The 23,681-nt window shown below is 45.7% G+C and overlaps 1 protein-coding gene across 2 annotated transcripts in view; it reads right to left on the bottom strand.

Annotated features, from left to right (window-relative positions):
• The window catches only part of LOC111148027 (tet methylcytosine dioxygenase 3), a 98,447-nt gene that overhangs the window by 17,292 nt on the left and 57,474 nt on the right, over nucleotides 1-23,681 (bottom strand). For both annotated transcript variants that reach the window (XM_022504380.1, XM_022504381.1), the window contains 2 exons: nucleotides 11,479-11,569; nucleotides 5,157-5,250 (listed from right to left, as the gene is read on the bottom strand). In XM_022504380.1, coding sequence (XP_022360088.1) covers nucleotides 5,157-5,250; nucleotides 11,479-11,569 — 185 coding nt within the window. The remainder of the gene's footprint in view (nucleotides 1-5,156; nucleotides 5,251-11,478; nucleotides 11,570-23,681) is intronic.

The following is a 23,681-nucleotide window of genomic DNA, read 5'->3' as shown; positions in this document are numbered from 1 at the left end:
GAACAAGGACTCGAGGTGGCATTCCACAGAAAAGTCAACATAGGGGGCTCTCCTGAGGAGCTTCTTGCTCTAGAAGGGGAGCAGGTGGTAGGGGCGAGGGAGAGGCACAGCGAGGCCACTAACAGACCTAACACAAGCAGAAGTGGATCACGTGCTGAAGCAGGGCCATGGGAGATGACATGGGAAAAGGAACGCATTCAGACACACTGAGGAGAAAGGGGACTTTGGGACCCTCTGACTCAAGGGGCTGACGGACAGGAGAAAGTTTTAAATGCATTTTCACTTTTGTGGCAGGGGACAGTGGGTGGGTTGTGGGCTGCTTCTTGGCGAGTTAACTGGGAACATGACCGGGCTGAGAGCAGCCAGTCCTCAGAGGCCCCAGGAGATGGGTCTGCGGTCAGGAGATGCCTGTGCTGGACACACACTTGGTCATGAGTGTGTCAGTGCAGGAGACGTCTGAAGAGGCAGCCAGACAGGATAAATAAGGAGAGTGAGTCAAGACGGACAACGGGGGAGCAGTGCAGACAGACCACGGCCACTTGAAAAAGCAGCACTTGCCCTTCAAAAGGAATAAGCCCGGCCTTCTCTCCATTGACCAGTGCCTGAGGAGAATCTCAGCCTAGGACACCCACCTCTTCCAATTTTAATAAGACAACAGAGATCCAGACTTTTACACAAGATCTCTGCTTTAAAAATGTGAGCATTTGGGGGCACCTGGGTGGCTCAGTGGGTTAAAGCCTTCGGCTTGGGTCAAGCCCCGCATCAGGCTCTCTGCTCAGCGGGGAGCCTGCTTCTTCCTCTCCCTGCCTGCCTCTCTGCCTACTTGTGATCTCTCTCTCTCTGTCAAATAAATAAAATCTTAATAAATAAATAAATAACAATGTGAGCATTTATTCCAATCTTTTAAATCATGGTAAGACACCCAGGACATAAAACTGACCACTTCTGTGTGTGGTTCGGTGGCGTCCGTAAGCTGCCTTTGAGGGGCACCTGTCGCCAGAACTCCCTCACCCCAAACAGAAATTCTGTAGCCTCATAACACTCTCTCCTCTCGCCTCCTTCCCCAGCCCGTGGCAACAAGCACTCGATCTGCTGACCCTCTGAGGAGGGCAACTGTGTGCAGAAACTCATAACCGTGCAGTCGTCCGGGACTTGTCCTCTGGTGACTGGCTTATTCCACTCCATGTAACAGCCTCAAGGCTCATGTCGGCTGCAGCAGGGATCAGAATTTCCTTCTAAATTTTAAGGGGCACCTTGCAGGCTAAACAAAACACATCCCTGGCCCACGAGTTCCTGCTTTGAGCCATCCCAGGGGAGCATCAGTTACATCATTATTTTTTAAACTGTTTTTCTGGGAAAAGGAACCTATGAACGTGCCACTAAGTCTGCTGTGAGAGGACTCGCTGTGTGACTGTCCAGGCGTGTTGTGAGCAGCTGTGCACATCCCAGGGACTGATAAGACAGCAGTCCCTGGGCCGCCAGGGTGGCTCAGTCGGGTAAGCGTCTGCCTTGGCTTGGGTCATGATCCTGGGGTCCTGGGATCAAGTCCTGCACCAGGCTCCCTGCTCAACGGACAGCCTGCCTCTCCTTCTGCCTGCCATTCTCCCTGCTTGTGTGTGTGTGTGCACGCGCATACTCTCTGACAAATAAAAATCTTTTTAAAAAATTGCATATATTAAAAAAAAAAAAAAAAGACAGCAGTCCTATCACCAGGGTTCCTGAGGCACCACCGTCCACCTCTTGCTCAGTGCGCAGGGCAGGGCACTGGCTCATGGCGCCCATGTGTGACAGTGTGATCCGAGCGCACAGGGAAACACCTTACCTGTCTAAGCGGAGATTGAGGCCATATCCTTTTGGTTTCCCAAGTGGCAAGCACATAAACATGACTAGCACAAGCAGACAGCTCTCTGTGGCCATACCCTCACAGGCCTATGGCTACACTCAAAAAAACCGTAAGAAAACTGAGTAAAGTGGAGCGCCCTACGCACACTAGGAAGGAAGCCAGCAGGACTGAATGCACGAAGCGCACGATTGAAAGACCCACAGAAGGGCAGGAGGACACCAACACCTGAGCTCGGCAACACCAATGGCTCATAAGCCACCACAGAACCACAGACAGCCCACTCAGATTCTGGGCAGGATTTCCCTGAGCACTGCACCCAACAGAAGCCTAAATCTGTCTTCTCACAGCTCCCACTCCTGGTACTCCGTTTCAACCCCCGGGGTTCCCCAGGAGGCCCGTTCCACTGTGCCCTCTACGGGCCTTCAAATACCAGCCTTCTTTCCCCGGTCATCGGTACGGACTGGCCCATGCAGCAGCTCCGCGGTTCTTCTACCGAAAGCCCACTTCTGCTGTCAGTGGCATTTGCTTCCGGTGTGTCCCTGTTTATACTGAGCCCTAGGAATGTGACCTGGGTCACTCCCCTACTCCCACGCTTGGCGACTTCCATATTCTGTATGGGTCACCTTACAACTGGTGGTTACCAGTGGGCTCCCTGGGCCATCCCACTGCTTTCTTAGATCCTTCCCCCAACACACATTTACTGGGTACCCATGATGAGCCTCAGCTCTGTCCCTGAGATCCTGGCCAGTCAAGTCCCGAATTTGTCAGGCATACTACTTTTATTTTTTTTTTATTTTTTTTTTTTTTTTGCAGGCTCCCTGCTGAGCAAGGAGCCCGATAGGCATACTACTTTTAGATGAACATACTGGCTGGGGGCTTGGACGGTGAACAAAGACATGCAGCTGTTTGGAAAGGGAAACCCGGGCTCTAGATGGGAGACCGGAGGAAGCTGTGGGCAGGGAGAACCACGGGAGGTGTCGTCCACCATGGGCAGCCAGGCACTGCTCTGTATGTAGCCACAGACCACCGCCTGGGCTCCTGAAGCTATGCTGCCGCCAAAGATAATCTGCCCTTCTTGGCACTGATAAGTCCCCTCCCCGTGAGGGGGTACCTGTCCCTTCTCCAACTTCCAGGGAGGTAGAACTCTGTAGATGAGCTCTACCACCAGAACAGATCGGGTATTTGGTGGCTGTGTAGGCAAACCAGAGAAGCCCACCGCACCGAGGGAGATGGCTACATAAGACCACCACACGACTCAGCACCACCCCTTTCTTACCACTGTCATCATCTATGACCTGCCACTATTTGCTCTTCCTATAAAAAAATTCTTTCCTCTCTCATTTTATGTTCCCTCACCAGATACTGGAATTTCCCCATCTCTGGGACCACTGTCACCATGCATTCCCTTCTATCTGGCCTTTTCTTTCAAAGCCAGCATCCCCCACCGGGATTTGGTGACACCCCCGAGTTGTTCCATCCTTGGACAAAACATCAGGTGTCCTGCGTGCTCTGCTCTGGGCATCTGTCCATAGACCCTGCAGGATCAATGTGTGAGGATCAAGATCCTCCCGCTCTCTCATTCTGCTTTCCGCTCACTGCCCCAGGGACTGAGCTCACTCTTCACCCAGGCACCTCCTTCCTCAGGCCTGGCAGAGACCCACAGGAGCTGCTCCTCGGGGGTACTGGGAACTGGAAATGCATATTCTCTTCACCACCACTACCCACAGAGCCAGCTCTTTTCTTCCCGACTATTCCAAAGATGGAAAAGTCTCTACCTGGGTGGGTGAGGACCTTCAGTTTTCCATCCAAGACTCTGGAATTCCTCAAGGGCTACCTGAATGAGCAGGAATAAGGGGCAGATGCCAGGTCACTGATGGCTTCTGAGGGGGATAACACCACCCCCTCATCAGCCACAGACACACACCGTCTACCCGCCACTGTAACGCCCAACTTTCTGGAGGACAGGACACTGTGCTGCTTCATACTTGTGAAACATCTATGTAGTTCCAGGTTTTGTTTTTTTTTTTTCTTTTAGAAGTTCTTATTTATCTGAGAGAGAGAACGCGCGAGCGAGCGCGCACATGTGCACGAGTGGGGGGAGGGGCAGAGGGAGAAGCAGTCTCCCCGCTGAGAAGGGACCCTGGGATCATGATGACCTGAGCCGAAGACAGACACTTCACCTACTGAGGCCCCCAGGCGACCCCACCCCCAGATTCTTTTATTGTATATAATTCAGCAACATTGACTGAAAATTGCTAAAAACAGATATGTGGTAGTTCAGGTTCAGACACCTTTCATGTCCATTAAAAACAGACCAACATACGAAGGCATGGCGGACAGACCATGTGCACAGATGGACAGATGGACCGCCTTCCCTCACTCCAAGGGAGCTGTGTGTTCATGCAGCCTTTTGCCTTTGCTCCCATGACTCTCCTTGCCAGAAATGCTTCTGCTCTTCCCTCAGGCCATTTATATGGCCCTGCACTCACGGCCCCACAGTCGTGGCTCCATGCATACCCCCTCCTCCAAGAACCTGAGCCTCACGCTCCCCCCACCATGCACATCCCTGCACTCTGGACTTCACAGCACTGTCTCAAAGTCAGACCTTGATGCTTCGGGTCTCTGATTTTATTTCCCGTGTCTCTACATCAGAAGCCGCTTGGGCACAGGCCCAGAGCTCTCTTATTCCGGGCGCATCTCTCCACCGAGCACCCGGCACAGAGCCAAGCTCACGGCTACCTAACGACCCCATGGCTGCTCTGGAGCACAGACTCTGCAGGGACGCTAAAGGGCTCCTGCAGGACTGGAAGGACAAGGTCAGAAAACTGTGTGTGGGCACGGGGGTCTCAGTCACCGCCATTGCCCCTGCAGACACTTAGGCTGCCTCGAAGGCAAGAGTGGCTCAGAAGTCACACAGATGCATGCGCCTACCCCCACCCCCCGCCCCCGGAGGCCAAGCTCTTCTGCCACGCGTGGGGCCCGGGGGTCACATGGTCCACAGGGGGACCCGCTTTGAGGGAAGCACCGTCTCTGTGCCTCCCTTCAACCACGTCTCCGAACCATGGGGAGAGTTTGAACTGAACGTAATGACTAGAGCATTTCTGAGGCCAGCCCAGGATGCCAGGGGCTGGCGTTGAAACAAGAGCAGAGAGCGCAGCCTGGGGGAAAGTGACCTTAACCGAGCACAGATGCCGACTCTGACTCTGCTGGACAGGAAGTGTCTATAGGCTCTACACACCCCTGGCCTGGCCTGTGGGAGGGAAGTGAGGCACAGCCCTGGCTGGGGCCGTGGGCGGGGGGGCTTGACACTCACCCACTTGGCGATGGGGCAGCCTCGAGAGCTCTTCCCCTCCTTCCCAGTGTAGATGACCTTCTCGATCCGGATGGCTTTCCCCTTCTCTCCGTACCTGGAGACGGAGACAGAAGCCGCCATCAGCACAGTGGAGCCCCAGAGGAGAGCTGCTTATGGTAAGAAGGCAAGCCTCAGTGTGCTTAGGCGTGGGTTTCATTACCATGGGGTCAACAGAGAAGGAGAAGAGTTTAAGTGTTTGTTCTGTGCCGAGAACCTCTGGAGACATAGTGGCCACTTATGGCTCCCAGGGCCTCTGGTCCATCTCGCCCAGGGTCGAGGGGATCGTCAAGCACAACATCCCTGGTTATTATCTCCAAGCCTTGGGGAAGGGTGCTCAAGCCAGTGGCTAAACATGGCCCTTTGTATCCAGCCTTGGTAGCTGAGTCACCCTGAGAGTTTGTTATGTATAAATTCAACAGGCAGAACGAGGTAAACGGGGAAAGCCTTCTTGTTTTCCTTCCACAATCCCCAGCTGACACCTGAGCATGAGGAGGACCGACAGCTGAGGCCAGGGGAAGGGACCCTACCAAGCACCAACTGGTCCATGCCCCGCCGCGGACAGCACACACATTCCGCACACGCACTTGCCCTGGCCTGCACATGCACATGCACGTGCAAGGGGGCCCGAGGCCATCTCACGCAGAGGGGAGGAAACTATGGCCGCAGAGCTGGCTGCCCTGCCCAAGGCCACACGACCACAGTGCTGTGGGCAACGGGAGCTGCAGTGCCAGCCCCCCGACTTTCCGCCTACAGGACTGCAGCCACGTGACTGAATTTCTCGAGGCCTCAGTCTCCTAACCTGCAAAATGGACATAAAAAGGGCTCCCACTTCTTAGACTTGGAAAGAGAACAAAGGACATTGTCGCCAGGGGCTACATGGTTTCAGGTGCTTTGAAGTTCCTGGCACGAGGTAGGAGCTCACGAACTATTAATTCTTAACAACGCAAGTAGCCACCGGACTGAACTGTCTTATTTTTAATAGCTTTTTAGTTTCTGGAACCAAGTCCTAGCATCTGCAAGCAGGGTCAGCCGTCCCTTCCTCCTGTCCACTCCTCATGCCCCACTTCAGGCTCCTGTCTTTCTGCCCCAGTCAGGGCTCCCCAGATGCTAGGGGGCACCTTTGCTTATTCCCTCCCTTGACTAAAATGCTGCTGACTCCATCTCTGCGCGTGAAGCCAGTGACCCAGGGAAGAGACAGAGACTCCCTTACTTGGCCGCCACTTCCTAGGGGTCTCCTGTTCGAAAGATTTTTGATCAAGAATTATTACTTTTATCAAAAGCACTTTTCACATCAAAGGACATTGATGCCTGAATGGTTCTTTTTTTCCTTTGGTCAATTAACGCAGTGTGCTACTTTAACGGACTGTCTAAATCAAACTATCCTTGTATTTTTGTAATGAATCCGAGTCGGCCACGGCCTATTATCTTTAACACACAGTTTAATAGACAGAAATGATAACATTTCACACCTGTCCCCGTTTACCTATGCTCTCGTACGCACTCCCTCACTTCTCAACATGTTATACCACGGTGCTCTTATGAAACACCGACCTCAGCCCGTTTTTTGGTAACTGAAACTAATCCAAAGAGAATTTCTGCTTTTAAGAACAAAGGCAGAAAGCGAACATCGTGTTCAGCGTCTATTTTGCAATGAGCCATTGTGGAGGCAGTGCACGCCTGGAATAATGGGGCAAGAGTGGCCCCACTAAGCATCTTCCCCAGGAATTCCACTCAGCATCTCCACATCCAGCTGCCAGAGCTCTGAACTGTGTCCGTGAACATCTGGGCTTTGTCTTGATTTATTTTGTGCATCCATTAGCCAGATGTATCTTAAGGTATGGGAGAAGCCTAAAAGAGGTAATTGGAGGGAGGGAGGGTCCAGGAATGCGCAAACGTTTCTCCCTGTAAGTCAAATGTAACTGCTGCTTCACTTTACTGCCATTTTCGGTTTAGGAAAATTTTCAAAGGGACACTCCACTTCTAGATAGTGCAAGAGACCTGCATTCTTTCTCATGTCTGCTCTGCTTCCAGGAATCTCTAGGCCTCTGAGCTCACTGCACAGACACACCAAGACTTAGAAACAAGATATTGTTGCATCGACAACTGAGAAATTAGAAACAACTTAAATATCCAGCATAGGACTGGCTAAATACAATATAATCAATATAATAAATTTCCATATAATGGAAAACCATGCAGCCATCAAAAAGGATTCGACATAATTGTATGCACTAACATGGAGGAAATTAACAAGGGGGGAGGCAGCTGCAAACAGTGGGTATGTTATGATTGATCCCCTTTGGTGTAAAATTTATTTATATATGTGTAGCTATAAACGCTTAGAAAAAACTGAAGGGTAAGGATGAAACTTTCTTTTTAAAGTTTCTTCTGGATAATTGCTGGAGAGCTTTATTCATTCTTAGCTTTTTTAAAGTAAGACTTTTACAGACAGGTTTTATTTTTGTAATTGGGAAAGAAAAATTATTTTTTAAAATACTGATATATGGTTTCTTTGAGTTCCCAGAGATCTTGAGTGAAACTGAGAATACTGAAGAGGTGAAAAGCATTTCTGAGAATTAGCACATGAAAATTCTACGGCTATGTGAGTCCCTTATAGAATGTGTTTGGGGACAGGACCCTGGGGAGTTGACATGGTGTGGCCTGGTTCCAGAGGAAAAGACCAGATACTGCCACTTTTGTTCGGTTCCTGGAAAACTTTCACAAACATTTATCAGGAAGTGGTCCCCAAGTGCAAAGCCTGGATACTTGATGTGTCCTGGGGTCCCTGGGAAAGAACAGTGCAAGGTGTCCACGCTGCTCTCACCAAAACAGACAGGATATCATGTTCCCCACAGGAGGGTGAGCTGAGGACACTGACGTGAGCTTTCTGACCAGTACCTTCCCCGCCATCCCACCCGTATGAGAAACACTTCCTGCACTGACCTGCATATTCAAGAGCAAATAAGAGCCAAGCACTGTCTGATCAGCTAGACCTTCTCTCTCTGTGCTTAAAGACAACCAATCAACTCTGGATTTGGGTTTTTTTTTTGTTTTTTTTTCTTAAATGTCTCACTCGCTGGCCTATCATTAAGATGATATTCTAGAACGTCTAGATGATGTTCATCCCCATAGACGAACTCCTAGACCCTAAGCAAAGTCTGAAAGGACAGGCTGAAACCTTACTCTGAGGGATAACTCGATCATCTTAGCAAGTAATTCTCAAAGGGTGGTGGCGAGACCAGCACCACCTGGGAACTCGGGAGGAATGCAGACTCTCAGGTCCCATCCCAGACCTGCTGCGGGGTCAGGAACTCTGGGGTGGGGCCAGGGATCTGTGCTTTCACGAGTCCTCTGGGAAACTCTGAAGCCTGCTCAAGTTTGAGAACCACTGACCTAAAGTTGGACTTCTTTGAGGTTCCCTTTATCACACAGTAATGAGACCAGTTCCCCCTAAACTCAGAGGCTTTTTTGCCAGCACGGTGCTGGTTCTCTGTTTTTCGAATAAACACTGAATGAACTCCTAGGCTGCACAGAATCCCCTTCCCAGTTGGAGGACAAGGGACTCTGCAGCACAACCTTCTCGGACGCGGGTTTGAACAACTGACTACAATTACCTATGTCAGTGGGGACCCGGGTTCCCACAGGTGGAACCCATAAATAAGTTGGGAGAATATTTTAGGATTTGCTTTTGACCTCCCCCTCCTTTTTCCAAATCTTTACAGAGAAGCTAAAAGCACCAACGTCTCCTTGATTTCAGTTCACTTCCCCTTCCTGACTTTGGCCAACTTCTGGCGGTAGAGTGGTCCTGCAGAGAGAGGGTTGGCGGGGAGAGGTCTAGGGAAAGAGACAGCCTGGACCATTCACAGACTAGACCCCCAGCCTGGTGATATTCACTAATCATTCATTCCTCTCCTTCTTCCACAAGAAAACTTTTTTTTTTAAAAAGGTCTATAAGATAACAGGTGATGAAATCAGAATAAAGGGGGAAAAGACGGATGTAATGTTGGTGTGCAAAAATGCAAGCAGTAGGGTCTTGTGTGTATTTCTGAGAGATGGGCCTAGAAAATTTCATTGTATGAGAAATCCAGCAAATTCATGAAGACTCCTTTGGGTCATGTCAAAAGGACTCAGGAGTGAACCTGACTAGGTTCCCATGGGCCAAAGATGAGAAATTACATTCCTCCTAATAGGGGTACACAAATCTGGCTCTAAGCTTACCAGCAGCTAACGAAGATGGAAACGCAATCTGTTACATAATTTACAAGGTCCTTAAGATAAAAATAAACCAGCTGCTGAGGAAAAACACAAGTATTCCTGGTCTTGACAGGAATTCCTCCCTTGGATCAGTTTCTGAAGAATCTACAGTTTGCTGTTATTTTTAAAGCAATGAGGGGGGAAAAAAAAAAGGACAAATCTCAACTTTATCACTATCTCCTAATCCTTGTTTCAAAACATACTCTTCCATAACTAAAAGTTATTTAGCGAGCTGTCTAGAAATTCTGTAAAATTGTTACCAAGAAACAAACACAAACAAAAACTGTCCCAGATCAATGTGCACATTGGAATCCCCTGTAGCCCTCAACCTGCAAACCACAGTATCAAGATTTCCTTGGAAAAAAAAAAAAAATCATCACTGGCCAACTTGCTGGCTGCCCCAGCCTTGGCACTGTGACGCATACGCGTGTCCGCACACGTGGGTGTGCATATGTAATGCATACCCTGTCATAAATGTTCTGTTCTCATGGACTCAGAGGTACCCTTGCAATCAGGCTCGAATGTGCAGATTGGGTCTTTGATCAAATGCTTTTCTGATGGGCTACTTCGAATCTAAATGTTTGCAGATGGTGCAGGACGATTAGGAGTCATTACAAGAGATCACAGTCCTCCAACCATCTTACCACTTATTTACTCAGGGATGCCAGTACAGCTTTCCAGGTCAAAATCATGTTCCCTGCTACATTAATGACAGGATTCATCTGGCTCCCTGATCGGACGAAATTTGGTTCCCAAATCTGTGGGAACGCTGAGCCACTCAGCCTTCCACACATCTGTCTGTATATGTACACACAAACATGTTTGTCTACATAATCTTTGCCTTTACTATTAAAATGCTAATGCTTGTTATAAAATTTCTACCAGTACATATATGTATGAGACAGAACCCCTTGTGCGTGGTCATTCCCTATAAGCACAAAGTGCTCTCCAGACATGGATTCAGCTTCTCTTTGTAACTCTCCTACAGTGTATGTGTACTTCTATCAGCTCCATTTTGCAGATAGAAAAACTGAGTCACAGAGTGGAACAACTTACGCAAGGACTCAGCAGGAAGGGCAGGGCCAAGATTAGATTGTGACATCTAGCTCCAGTATCCACATGTTCTCAATCATCAAGCTATTTTACCCTTCTGTACACTGGAATTCATGGCATTTCATATCTGCTTTGGACACGTATATAGATTTTAAAGTCTCTATCTACACAAATTGCTTAAAAAAACAAAACAGGGTTGTTAAGGAAAAACCCTATAGTCCTGAGTTTGCATTCTAAATGTTAATGTAAACTGCGATGTATCTGGTCAGTAATCAATAACCAAAAATAAAAACTCGACACATATCTCTTAGCTCTTTCTACTGAAATGGCCTAGAAGCAATGGGCACGTCTAGTACCAGAGTTTGTTTTCTAAGTACTTTTCCCCCAGTAAAAGGGACCGGGACTTCTTGGGTAAGTGCGGAATGCGAGCCCCGAGCATAATACCACATGAGGAATGGAGAAAGCTATCAGACTCCCGGGACAGCGTCGCAACGACTCAGGGTATAACCTGAATAGACACCCACTGGCCAACGAGGAAGCATTCTATTCCTCCTAGTGGAGGCACAAAAAACCACATATGAAGTTGTTTTGAAAAAAAGAAAGAAAAAATGATCTGATTCCCATGACATCTTAGCTCCAGCTGCGAATTTACAGGCCATAGCGAGGGCAGAAGGACACAGTGAACGATACTTCAAAAAAGCCAGCAGCAAAATTCAGACCTCGAGAAACACTACGGGACAGGGTCATTTCACCAAATTTCTTCAATAAAAAGTAGTTCAAGAGAGAGAGAGAAGAGCCGGGGAGGGGAAGAGAGAGGGCAGACCTATGAAGAGAGCCCCGTAGTCAACCTTCCAGTCTGGGTATCGCGACCTCCTTCCTGTTCGTCGTCCGGTATGAGGCAATGACAATGAGAGGCGCCTCAATGCCGCGCTCTCTTAACTGCCCACCTCTGCGTGGACACCTGGGCGTCACTCACCGCTCCTCCATGAGCTCCCGGATAGAGGCTACCGTGGGGCCAGATCCCAGGTGAGTATAATACGGACCTTCATCTTTCTCCACTATTTGTTCTGCAGAGACACAGAGTAAACATTATTTGGAGGCATCGGTTCATAACATCAATTCAGAAAGGCAAACCACCAATAGGAACGTTAACGGGCACATTACAAAACAAGAAATTCAAATGGCTTATAAACATGTGAAAATGTGTTCAACTAACTCCTTTAGGAATCAGGATATGCACATTAAGATCACAGTGTAACACTGCGGCACACCGGGCAGACTGGCAAAAGCTGAAGAATCTGGTAAAATCAAGTCAACATTGTCAAGACTGTGGTAGAACCACTTCAGAATTCAGTCTGCCGCGCTGTCCGCGTTCTACACCGGGGTCGGCAAACCACTCTACTCCTAGGGCTATACACACAGGAATAAAAAATAACGACTCACTCCAATACTTGTAGGCTAATTGATGAGAGCCAAAAGGTGAAAACAACACAAATGTCCATCCACAGTTGGACAAAATGTGGGGTCGCCGCCCATGGAGTATCATCCAAACCTAAAAAGGAACGAGCTTCCGAAACCTGCTACAACATGGATAAGCCTGGAAAACTTGATGCTGGGTGAGAGAAGCCAGACGCAAGAAGACGGCTACTATGTGACTCCACTTAGAGATGCCTAGAACAGGCAAATTCCTAGAGAGAGAGATTAGACTAGAAGGTACCAGGCCCGTCAGGGGCAGAGAAAGGGGACTTACTGAGCACTGCCTTTCTGCGTGGGGGGATGAAAAGGTTTTGGGAACCGCGGGGACTGGCCGTATGGTGTTGTGAGTGTAGTTAATGCCATTAAACCATACATTTGAAAATGGTGAAAATGGCAAGTGTTCTGTTATATATATTTTACCACAATTTAAACCAAAAAAAAAAAAAAAAGAGGGAAGTACTGACATGCGGTACAAGGCAGATGAACCTGAAAAACAGGACATGTGGAAGAAGCTGGACCCAAACCACTGCACGCTGCGCAGCCCTGCCCACGGGAAATAGCCAGAACGGTGAGGCTGCGGAAGCAGAACGCAGACTGACGGCGGCTGGAGGCTGGGAGGAGGGACAGAGCGCACAGGAACTGCGGGGCAAGTACAGGGCTTTGTGCTGGGGTGATGGACGTGTTCTGGAACTGGACAGACGTGGTGGTTGTGCCCTGTACATGTACTAAACACCACGGAAGTGCTTACTTGCCAACGGTTAAATTTTATGTTGTAGGACATTTGCTGCATTCATTCATTCATTCACAAAAGGAACAAATTATTGAGGCACGGAGCCTGGATGAATTTTAAATGGATTTTTCTCAATGAAAGAAAGGAGACCCAAATGACTATGTCATAGTAAGGAGCTTTTGGCTACTATATGTGGCTAAAAACAGAAAGAACTTTACACGAATACTATACTGTAGTTGGTAAGTTTGTTTTATGTCTAAAGAAATGGGACAACTAAGTGCAATGTGGTATCCCACACTGGTCCTAGAACAGAAAAAGGATGTTAGTGGAAACAATGACAAAATCCAAAGTCTGTAGTTCATAATATTGTAACAACATTAATGTCTGATTTTTAAGTGCACCATAACTATGTAAGATGCTTACATTAGGGGTAGATGGATAAAAGGTATACACAAACTCTCTGTTCCAACTCTGCAACTCTTCTATACATATAAAATCACTAAAGGCTTGAAAAAAATAAAAAACTAGGGAGCGGGCCCTACTTCGTGGATTCTGTCCTAGAAGAAATCTTAGTTACATGCATCAAAACACATGTACAAAGATTTTCATTAGCAACCTTGTTTTCAATAGTCAAAACTGGAAACCTATAATCCCGCCACAGTGGGATGGATAAATAGAGTGCGGTACATCGTACGATGGGCTCTCTCTAGCAATGAGAACTGACAACCTTCGACAACATGGTTGAGCACCACAAGGTCACAGTAATGGAAAGAAGCATGGCAGAAAACAAATACAGTAAGATTACACTTAAATAATATTCAAAAGTAGGCTCCACTAAACTATACTGTTCAAAGACACATGCAGAGGTGGTAAAATTATTAGGCTGAAATATGAAATGGCAGACATTCAATGGCTTTTTACCTACAAACAATGGTGATTTTATATGGTCCAATCTTATTATAAAGTAAAACAAGAAAATCCTTGTCACAAGTCAAGAGAGTGGTTGCCTCTGGAGGATGGAAGAGGAATGTGAATGGGACAGGGGTGCCGGGGACTTCTGAGGAGGAGGAAATGGCCTATTTTTGACCTAGGTTGTGGCTACCCAGGCATTCACTTTATAAATTTTCACTGAGTTGTATGTGAATGTTTTGCGTACTTTCCTATACATGTAAGTCACAATTCTTTGTATATAAAAACACTGTCATACCTCTTTTATGCAGGACGTTATGCTCAGCTTTATGGAGGATTCAAGATAGGATGATATCTAATTGTTGCCTTTTAAAAGTTTATGGTCTGTCTGGGTAGATAATATCCACGAATAAGAAGATACCTAATGGCATTCCAAATCAATGGGGAGATTCATTTTTCAATGCAGTGTTGAGACAATGGGGGAAAAGTCTTATCCACACTCAATACCTTACCCTCAAATATATTCCAAAGAGCTGGAAGATTTAAATACAAAAAAAAAAAAAAAAAAAAAAATTGAAACTATGCAAGTTCTGAAAGAAAAACAATGGGAGAGTTTCAAAAATATTCATAGAAAAGGGAAATCTTCTCTAAGTGTAACACAAAATTCTAAAGCCCCCCGGCACATATATACAAATCCCGATAAATTTAACTAAAAAAAAGTTTATAGTAATAACTACCAAAAGTCAAGCTAAAAGACAAATAACACGCTGGGGACAAATATCTGGAATTCATACCAGACAAAAGGGTAATTTCCTTAAAATATCAAGAACTTCTATAGCTAAATAAGGTCAATAATTCAAGAGAAAAATTTAAAAAGGATAAAAGGGAAATGCAAATGGCTCAAACATCTGTAAAACACAAGAAGGTACCAGGTTTACCTTCCCAAGGAGTTGCCATCAGGGTCCTGTGTTGGTGAGAGTACAGGAAAACAGGCAGTATGCAAAGTAATTTAGCAATATGTTGAAATCACAAATGCACACGAGTCCATCTGACTCCGCAATTTCACAAAGAATTTCAAATCTTCTAAGAACTCATTTCTGGAAATTCAGATATGTGCACAATAGTATTTGTATACACGAATACTCACTACCTCATTTGTAATGGCAAAGTAACAGAAACCTCAATGTCCATCACGATGCATTATATATTCCAAAGACACTGGGGCATGTCCGTATAATGAAATGCTAAGCAATATCAAAAGGAATGAGGCAGCTCCAGATTAACGGACAAAACACGACCTCCAAGATATTTTAAATGGGGAGGAAAAAAGAAAATTTCAATACTGCGTGTATAACACACTACAGTCAGTGTACACACGCAATCACACATACATGAGTGTGCACACATCACACATACACACTACGTGCAAGCCAAACGGTGTGTGGGTCGCCACCCACACTAAAAATAAGTGTAAGAGCAAGTTTGTGAAAATGAGTTTAGTTGTGTTTCTGGCTTTAAAAACAAACAAGAAGGGGCGCTTGGGTGGCTCAGTTGGTTAAGCATCTGGCTCTTGATTCTGGCTCAGGTCACGATCTCAGAGTCGTGAGACTGAACCCCGCATTGGACTCCACGTGGGGTGTAGAGCCTGCTTAAGATTCCCTCTCCCCCTCTCCCTCTGCACCCCTCCCCTTTCTCTTAAAATAAAATAAAGTAAAATAAAAAAACAAACAAACAAGGAAAGGTCTGCAGAGCCTTCAGGCCACTGTGAAGCTGGGCAGGTCCCGGCCAGGCTGAGTATGTTGATCTCACTGAACTCCCAGCCCTTTGACATTTCCCTGAAGCCCCTCAATAAAATGGTTTGATCCCCCAAAAAAGATAGCAACGGTGTATCCAGCCAATGAACTGACTAGACGTGTCTGCCTCTTATGGCTTCTGCTCCTGGAGGCTCTTCATCCCCCACTAATGTCCTGGGTCAGGCTTTTGTCTGAATTATGGGTATGGTCTAACTGATCTCAACCCTCCTAGGTTATCCTTCCCAATTCCGCCAGTTTATACACCCCCCAACAAAAAAATCTGATCACACTGCTTCCCCCGAATGACCCCATATTAGACAAGAGAAAGAACCCAAATTCCAGAGCACAGTCCACAAGGGCCCCATGGAGCCATCTGTGCACACGTCCCACCCCACGTTCGGCAGCGACCAGCACAGCTCCTGCCACCCAACTGTGCGATCCCTCCATGTCTTCAAGAGGGTTTCCTCACTGACAACAGTGCCCTCCCTTATTTCTGTCTTTGGAAAAGCTCCTCTTTTAAGGTCTAGTTCAAATGCCACCTCTTCTCTGAAATGCCAGGGCACCTGTCAGGGTCCACTTCACCTCTGGATTCCCAGATCACCTTGCAGACAACAGAAACATCAAGGCATGTATCACCACCGGTGTCTGTCATTAGTATGGCACAGCAGAAAGAACGTGGATTCTGCAGAGACCTGGGGACCTGCGATGTGACCGATTACCCTCCCGACCTGTAATCCTCATGCCTTCCTGTGCACACTGCACAGAGGGCTCCATGCAGTCTTTGGCGCATGAGACGAACTCAGAGCCTGCTGTCCAGGCTCTGCCAAACAAATTTTGTGACTGTGGCCAAGTGACACAACCCTTATGAGCCTTAAGAGCAGTTAAAATAACGTTCCTGCATTACAGAATCGTTGATGATGAGATGAGAGTTAGTCACCTAGCACTGTTCTCAACCTATCGGTGCCTAAATGTTTCATGAATGAATGAATGTTTTCAACTAAAGGATTAAAAATGACTTGCTCCAAATATACACTATTCTGAACATAACACAGAGAGGATTGCAGAAGGAAGCATATGGAATGGGGGCGGGAGGGAGGGGAGACCAGAGAAGGCTGGGGAAAGGAAATATAAGAATGTGGGTGTTGGAAGTAGTGGTCTGAAGCTCTTTATAGGCGCTAGGAGACTACATGGTATATAGAAAACAGAATATAAGAAGATGCCAGAACTTCTGGGCTCTATTCCAGCTCCTATTGTCTGGAGAAAAGTTAAAATAATGGATTGACTGCAGAATCTTCCACTGGAACTAGAACATAATGTAGCTTTTAGTGACTACCTTCTGCCCCCCAGTCAGAAAAGCTCAAAACTTACTGGCTTAAAGGCAGAGAAAGGAGATTTTCAAGGAGAAGATGCAAACCAAATCTTGGCCACTCCAGCCGCTGGGAAAAAAGATACAGATCCGAAACCAAGCCAGCCTCCACACTGGATGGTCAGGTTTCTCGGGGAAGGCCTCGAAAATGCAAAGGCAGACACAGCTCCGAGTGCCAAGCAAAAGCAGTCATTCTTTCCCATCTGTCAGTTTACAAGGCAGCCCAGGGAGTCCTTCGGAAGCACTGTTCCCTTTAACTGTATCCCTTTTCCTGACCTACATCTATAAAAACATATAAGATAGATATATTTAAACATAAAGATAGATTGGGGCGCCTGGATGGCTCAGTGGGTTAAAGCCTCTGCCTTTGGCTCAGGTCATGATCCCAGGGTCCTGGGATCCAGCCCCGCATCGGGCTCTCTGCTCAGCAGGGAGCCTGCTTCCTCCTTTCTCTCTCTCTGCCTGCCTCTCTGCCTACTTGTGATCACTGTCAAATAAATAAATAAAATCTTAAAAAAAAAAAAAAACATAAAGATAGATCTCCTTCCTTGATTATATGTTGATTATATGTCTGTATCAGGGAGAAGATATTCTGTGGAAAAAAATTAAACTTAAAACCAAGTATGCTTAGTTATAAAACTAGTATACATTTGCAAATGTAATTATTCACAGGTATATGTTTATACATCCACAAGGCTGTATATTTCATTATATATATTTATATAGGCAAGAGAATATACGTCTCATTATATATACACATATACACACATACACGTATTTATATACATATATACATGCATATATACACATTCGTGTGTGTGTGTGTGTGTGTGTGTGTGTATCTTTTCTATAGCAATGGGCTTGTACTTGGTTATGGTGCCAGACAAGTGACAATAATTTGCAAGGTTGGGATAATGTTCTAAAGAATGCAGTACACATTCTCAATCAGTAAGCAATATATGCCTCTGTTTTTTCATAGGAAAATAAGCTTTATTAACCTTTTTTGGTGCTGTTTAATGCTATTCATCTTAAATTCAATACATGAGTTTACCCTATTTACATTTACTATCATAATATATGTTTGCTCTTCTGTCAGTTTATATTATGTTTTCCATGCTGTGTCCTTGTTTTTTTTTCTTTCCTGTATTTGTTCTAGGTTTTATATTTTCTTTTACTCCCTACCCTCGACCCTGGTAATTTAGAAAAATCTGTAGTATGTCTTTAGTAATGTTCATTGTACTTTTGCTGAGAAAGAAGTTATTAGCATCCTTATAATTTCTCCCACCTCCTCCTTCACTTTGTCTCCTGCTTTTTATGGGTATCCTTATGAACATAGTTTTTCCTCTCTGTTATCAAAGAGATACTTGATATAAAACAATTTCAAATATAAGTAAATAAATTACCCCTGTTTTAGAAAAACAATGATCACAGTTATTTAAATGTAGACTTCACATTTGAGTATATTTAGTGTCCCATCATATATATAAATTCCCTGATCCATTACTTATCTGATTCATCTATAGAAAATTTGAGTTCTTATATATTTGGAAGTATTTTAATGAAATTTTTACATGTGGAGGGCAACATAAGTGGGTATAGAATTCCCAGGTCAAACTTTTAATATTCCGAGAACAGCAATACACATCTCCAACAACATAAATCGGATCCACCATAAATAAAGAACCCGTGCCAATCAATAAGAAAAAAATAGAAACACAACAGAGAAATGGGCAAATGGCTTGCATGGGCACTCTATAGAAAAGTATGAACAGGTATGAAAAGGTGCTCAACCTCATCAGTCATGAGGGAAATGCAAATTAAAGCCATGATGGGATACACCTGCCACAACGGCAGGAAGACTGCTGATACCATTTGCTGGTGAGGATGTGGAGCATGGCTGGCAGGAGTTTAAAGGGTCACAAGCACTTTGGAAAACGAATAGTAGCAACCTAAGCTGAACACAGACAATTTCAGTCTTGGGTATATGACCAATGGAAATATGTAAGCGTATACCTCCGTGTTCCAAAAGACCTATAGAAGATATCTTATATCAGCATGATTCATAATAACCTTCAAATTGGAAACGATCCAAATGATCATCAATGGTCAAACGGATACACTGTGGTATATTCACAAAACAGAACACTATGTAGCAACGAGAATGAAGGAACAACAGGAACCGCTACACACACATAGATGAACCTCACAAACAGACACAACACGAACAGAAAAAGTCAGAATGTGAAGGAATACATATAGATTTATGATAGGATACGTATGCAATTCAGGAACAGGCAAACTGGTCAGTGTGGTTACAAGTTAGAAAAGTAGTTACATCAACAGAGGGGTTGGCAAACCTATGTGAAGGGCCAGATGGCATGTCAGGCTTCACAGGGCATTGCTGTCTGTGGCGAGTACTCATCTTTGCTGATGTAGTGAAAAAGCAGCCACAGATAACACATAAACAAACGAGCATGGCTATGTTCCATTAAAGCTTATGGACACTGGAATTTGGACCTCATCTAATTTCCATGAGTCATGAAATCTTATTCTTCTTCTGATTTTTTGGGGGGCACCATTTAAAAACATAAAAATTGTCTTCGGCTCAGAGATGAGAGCCAGATTTGGTCTGCAGGCTACAGTGTGCTTTAGTGAATCAGGTGTAGGGGACTGGGCACGGGGCTCCTGAGGGGCTGGAAAAGCTGTTTCTTGATCTAGTTATGGTTACATAAGTACATGCCTTTTGTAAAACTTACTGAGTGTATACACTTAAGGTTTCTATACCTTCCTATATGTCTTTTGATGAAAACAGTGTTTTTTAAAAAGCATTTTTTAAGCTTAAAAAAAAAAAAAGAGTACATGTGACTTAATTTTTCAGTTAATTTATCTGTAGGTGATTGTTCATCCTTGAAATTCAGTAAGTTGGTCAGGATCATGATTTGTCCATTTTTAGTCATTTTCTTTCGCTTCAGGAAAGTTTTCTATCCTTTGACTCTTGCCTTTGCTCAGTTTGTTCCAGGCTCTTCCCCGGTGAATGTTGCTAGCATTCCTGACAGGGAGTCGGCACACAGGACCCCTCCTCTGGCCTTTGGGTCCCCTTATCTCCCCACTCTGGCTAGGACCCTTTCTGTTTTCTTTTCCTGTTTTGTCATGACCTCCAAGTCCCTCTTCCTCACTGATTGGCTCTTCCTGTAACTCTGATTCCGCTTTTTCCAGCTTCTGGTGCAGCTGTGTGGGCTGTGTGCAATGGCCTGCTTCTGGAATTTAATCTGTACCTCGTGCAGCTTCTCTGTAATTTCATTCTAGCCCCTCATCTTTCACTTCCTGTTTCAAAGGGAACTTTTCTGGTTCAACTTCCTTGACGGCATATATCAGTTCTTCAAATTTTTGTTTTCTCTAACATAAACTTTCATTCTAAATGTTATATATCAATCCCTCTACTTTCCCCACAGAATCTGAATGGATTGCATGTGGGACTGTTTGTTTGCTTATTAATTAATCTTTCCACGGCAAAGTTTATCTCCAGGGTTTCTCCCCTTTGGTACTACATTTTGGACTGGACAGCCCTGTGTTGTCATGTTCTGTGTATCAATCACTGGGGAATACTTAGCAGCATCTCTGCCCTCCACCCACTAAATGCCAGTTGTACCGCACCGGTTGTTACAACCAAAACTGTCCTCACACATTGCCAAAAGTCTCCTGGGGAGAAGAAGTGCAAAAGAGCCCATCGTTGAAAACCACTGGGCTACGCACCTGCCCCATGGAGGATGGGTGGAAGGTCCTGACTCCTCTCTATTTACCTGCACCATGTTCAAATCCTTCCCTTAGAAATTAAGCTCAAGAACTGGATGGGGGAGAGGTTTCGACTATTAGTTCAAAAGCTCAGCAGCCTGAGGGGGGATGGGAGGAACTGGGGCTGGCTGTGGACTGTCGTTACAAGTAGGAAATTTCATCTTTGGGCACTGTGTCTGTTGGGGCCAACACCTCTGAATAAGGACAGATGTATGTTTGTATGTTGGGGGTTGGGTTATGCTCTGTCCTAATGCTATGATACTGGTTTATTTCCTCATTTGGGAGTGAGCGGGTCACTATGATAAGTTAATATCAAGTTAAAATAAAGCCCCACAGATTGCAGGATTTTTGTTCGGTGGTTCAGCAAATACTTCTCTGTGCACAATGGCCTTTGTTCGGTGCTGCTGGCCCTCAGCTACAAAGCAGGCTCCTAGGATATGGTTTCCAGGCCTCCAACCAACTGAACTCACCCTATACCTCACTCCCATCAGAAGCTGGAATAGGGAGAGGAAGGGGGCCTGTCTACATTCCCCACTTTCCAGAGAGCATGCTTTCCAGAAGGGTGGTCCCCAGCCCATCTCTCCAAGCTTCAGTGTCCAAGAGTCCACTACTGTTTCTCCCCACACTGTGAGCTGTATACCCTGCATCATCCTTTGTTTTCATACAACTTCTCTTAAGCTAGTAGACAGCCTCTAGAATTCATGGTTTAAGATTGGGGCTACTTCCAAACTTCAGCAGATGAATTTTTACTTCTGTTTTGGTTGTTGTTCATTTCACCAGGCTTCTAGAAAGGGTTCTTTGGCTATCTTGCTGTTAAGTCACCGATTCTCCTGCTAGTCCCCAGTGGGGTGTGTCTTCCTCCTCTACAGAGGGAAAGAGCAAGGGAATTGCTCAACTCTCCTTGAAGAAAAATCTGGTTTATGTCTCACTTCGAGCTGCTGGAGCAGAAAGAAGTGATTTTCCACCCCCCCCAAAATACATAGTAGGAAGCTCTGGGGCAGAGCTCAGGAGAGAAAAATCCAATTTTTGAGAAAAGTGCTGGTTATGTGGCTCTAGATGCTTTTCTTCGCCCTGTGCACTTAATTTTATGCTCATTAAGACAGAAAAATATGCTCTGCTCTACTTCTGCACTAGGCGAGGGAGAGAATGAAATGTATCCTTTCTGCTATCAGCAAGAGATACCAAACACAAGAAACTACTCATGACTGCCTAACAGCAAGAAGGATCCTTAATTTCTAAGTGAACCTCCCATCTTCCCCCTGCCTCCACCCGGTCTACACAGAGACTAAGGCACCCAAACTTTCCCAGTGGGAAAGATGACAGCCACGGAAAGACATGGGAGCACAGGCCAAGGCACTTTTCCTCTTTATGACATTAATAGAGACAACTGATAACTGGTATAATTAATGCATAGGAGTCAAGATCACACTAGGGTTTTATGTACCGGTCTTCTTTTTCCAAACAATCCTATATAAAATGCTCAGTTTCCTAGTCCCATTTCAGTGGACTTCAAGCTGAACAGCTCAGGCTTATATTAACTATTTAGACTCTATTTCCATGACAGTCAATCACCAGCTGCTAGCTCATTGCCTCCTGGCAGGCATAAAGCCACACAGTGGGTAGGTAGATGGTTGGGCCCTACCCTGGATTAGGTGTGCTAGATGAGTTTTTTAAAAACTAAAATCACAGGTCAGCTGCCTGTGAGTCCATGGGCAGAGTGCCAGGCCTGCTGGTAGTGGACACAAATACTTTTATAATAGGAGCACACTCACTGATGACAAAGGTTAAAGGGAAGGAGATCGTGCCTAAACTCATCTGACATCTCTGCAGAGTTTAAATGGGGAGGCAGAATAAGGTTGACCAGTTAACCAAAAAATAGGAAGCACACCTACCAGAATGCTTAGCACCAGTCTAAACGTTCTAGAAATACAATATTCAGTCCCCGTTCCTAAGGAACCTGGGATTCAATTGACAAGACAACCGCATGTGTAATAACAAATCGTGTGAGACAAAGAAGAACCCAGCATTGAATCCTGACGCTTCTCCAGAACTGGGCTCTCAGCCCTCCCAACCTCCCAGCTCTCTGCTGATTCTTTAGCCTTCCCCAACCTCAATGTCTTCCCACGTCTCTTCCACACCCTCCTTCACAGTCTCCTGTTTGAGACCCTCTAAATGCTAGTGTGCTCCCTTCCTGGGCCTCTTCTCGATCTACACATTCAGCCTGGTGGAATGATCATAATTGAAACATCGACTACCATCACTTTGTTCTAGAACCTCTAACGCACAGACCCACCTCGATGCATAACCTTTAGGTCCCACAGATATCTCAAAGGCTGGATGTCCAAACCTGATTCCTTCCAAGGATTCTGAATCTAGGTAAATGGCACTACTGTCCACCCCAGTCACCCAACCTGGAGCCCCAGGAGCCACCTGACATGCTGCTTCTTCCTTTACCCCTACAGCCAGCAGTTACTTTTTCCTAATCTTTCTCTTATCCATCCACCTCTCTCCTCCCTCCCACTCAATGTCATTCTCTGAGTTCAGGCACCCATTATTTCTCTCCTGAACCACACCTCAGCTTGCAAACTGGTTTCTCTGCCTTCAGTATCATCTCTGGATCCCCTGAAACTCTCCTGTCCGGCTACTCCCAACCTTTCGTCCAATACACCAGTCACACCAGAATTACTTGCATTTCCCCATGTTTTCTCACCACTACAGCTCCGGCTTCGTGAGGTTTTTCATCTCCACAATCTTCATGTTCCTTTGCCTGGAACACTCTCCCTTCTTCGTATTAATCTATTAAACGTCTCACCTCAAACATCACCTCCTCCAGGAACTTCTTTCTGATACCCTCCCCAGAGTCAGATTCCCCATCTTTATGCTGGGATCCAAATAGTCTCTTGTCCAAAAAAATATTTAGAACACATGAAGTTCCTCTTCATCTCAAACTGAATGAGAGGCAGGGGTGGGGGGGAGGTACCTTCTCCTAAAAACTATATGAAATAGACTTTCCCTGATTGTAAACAGAGGTAAGTCTCTGTGTCCCCCCATTCAGATCCCATGGCACTGGGGGTATAGCTCAGTGGTAGAGCATTTGACTGCAGATCCCATGG

The sequence above is a fragment of the Enhydra lutris genome, unplaced genomic scaffold (genome assembly GCF_002288905.1).
Source record: "Enhydra lutris kenyoni isolate GAN:26980312 unplaced genomic scaffold, ASM228890v2 scaffoldscaffold18, whole genome shotgun sequence".
NCBI lineage: Eukaryota > Metazoa > Chordata > Mammalia > Carnivora > Mustelidae > Enhydra > Enhydra lutris.
This window is presented reverse-complemented; position numbering and strand designations above follow the sequence as displayed.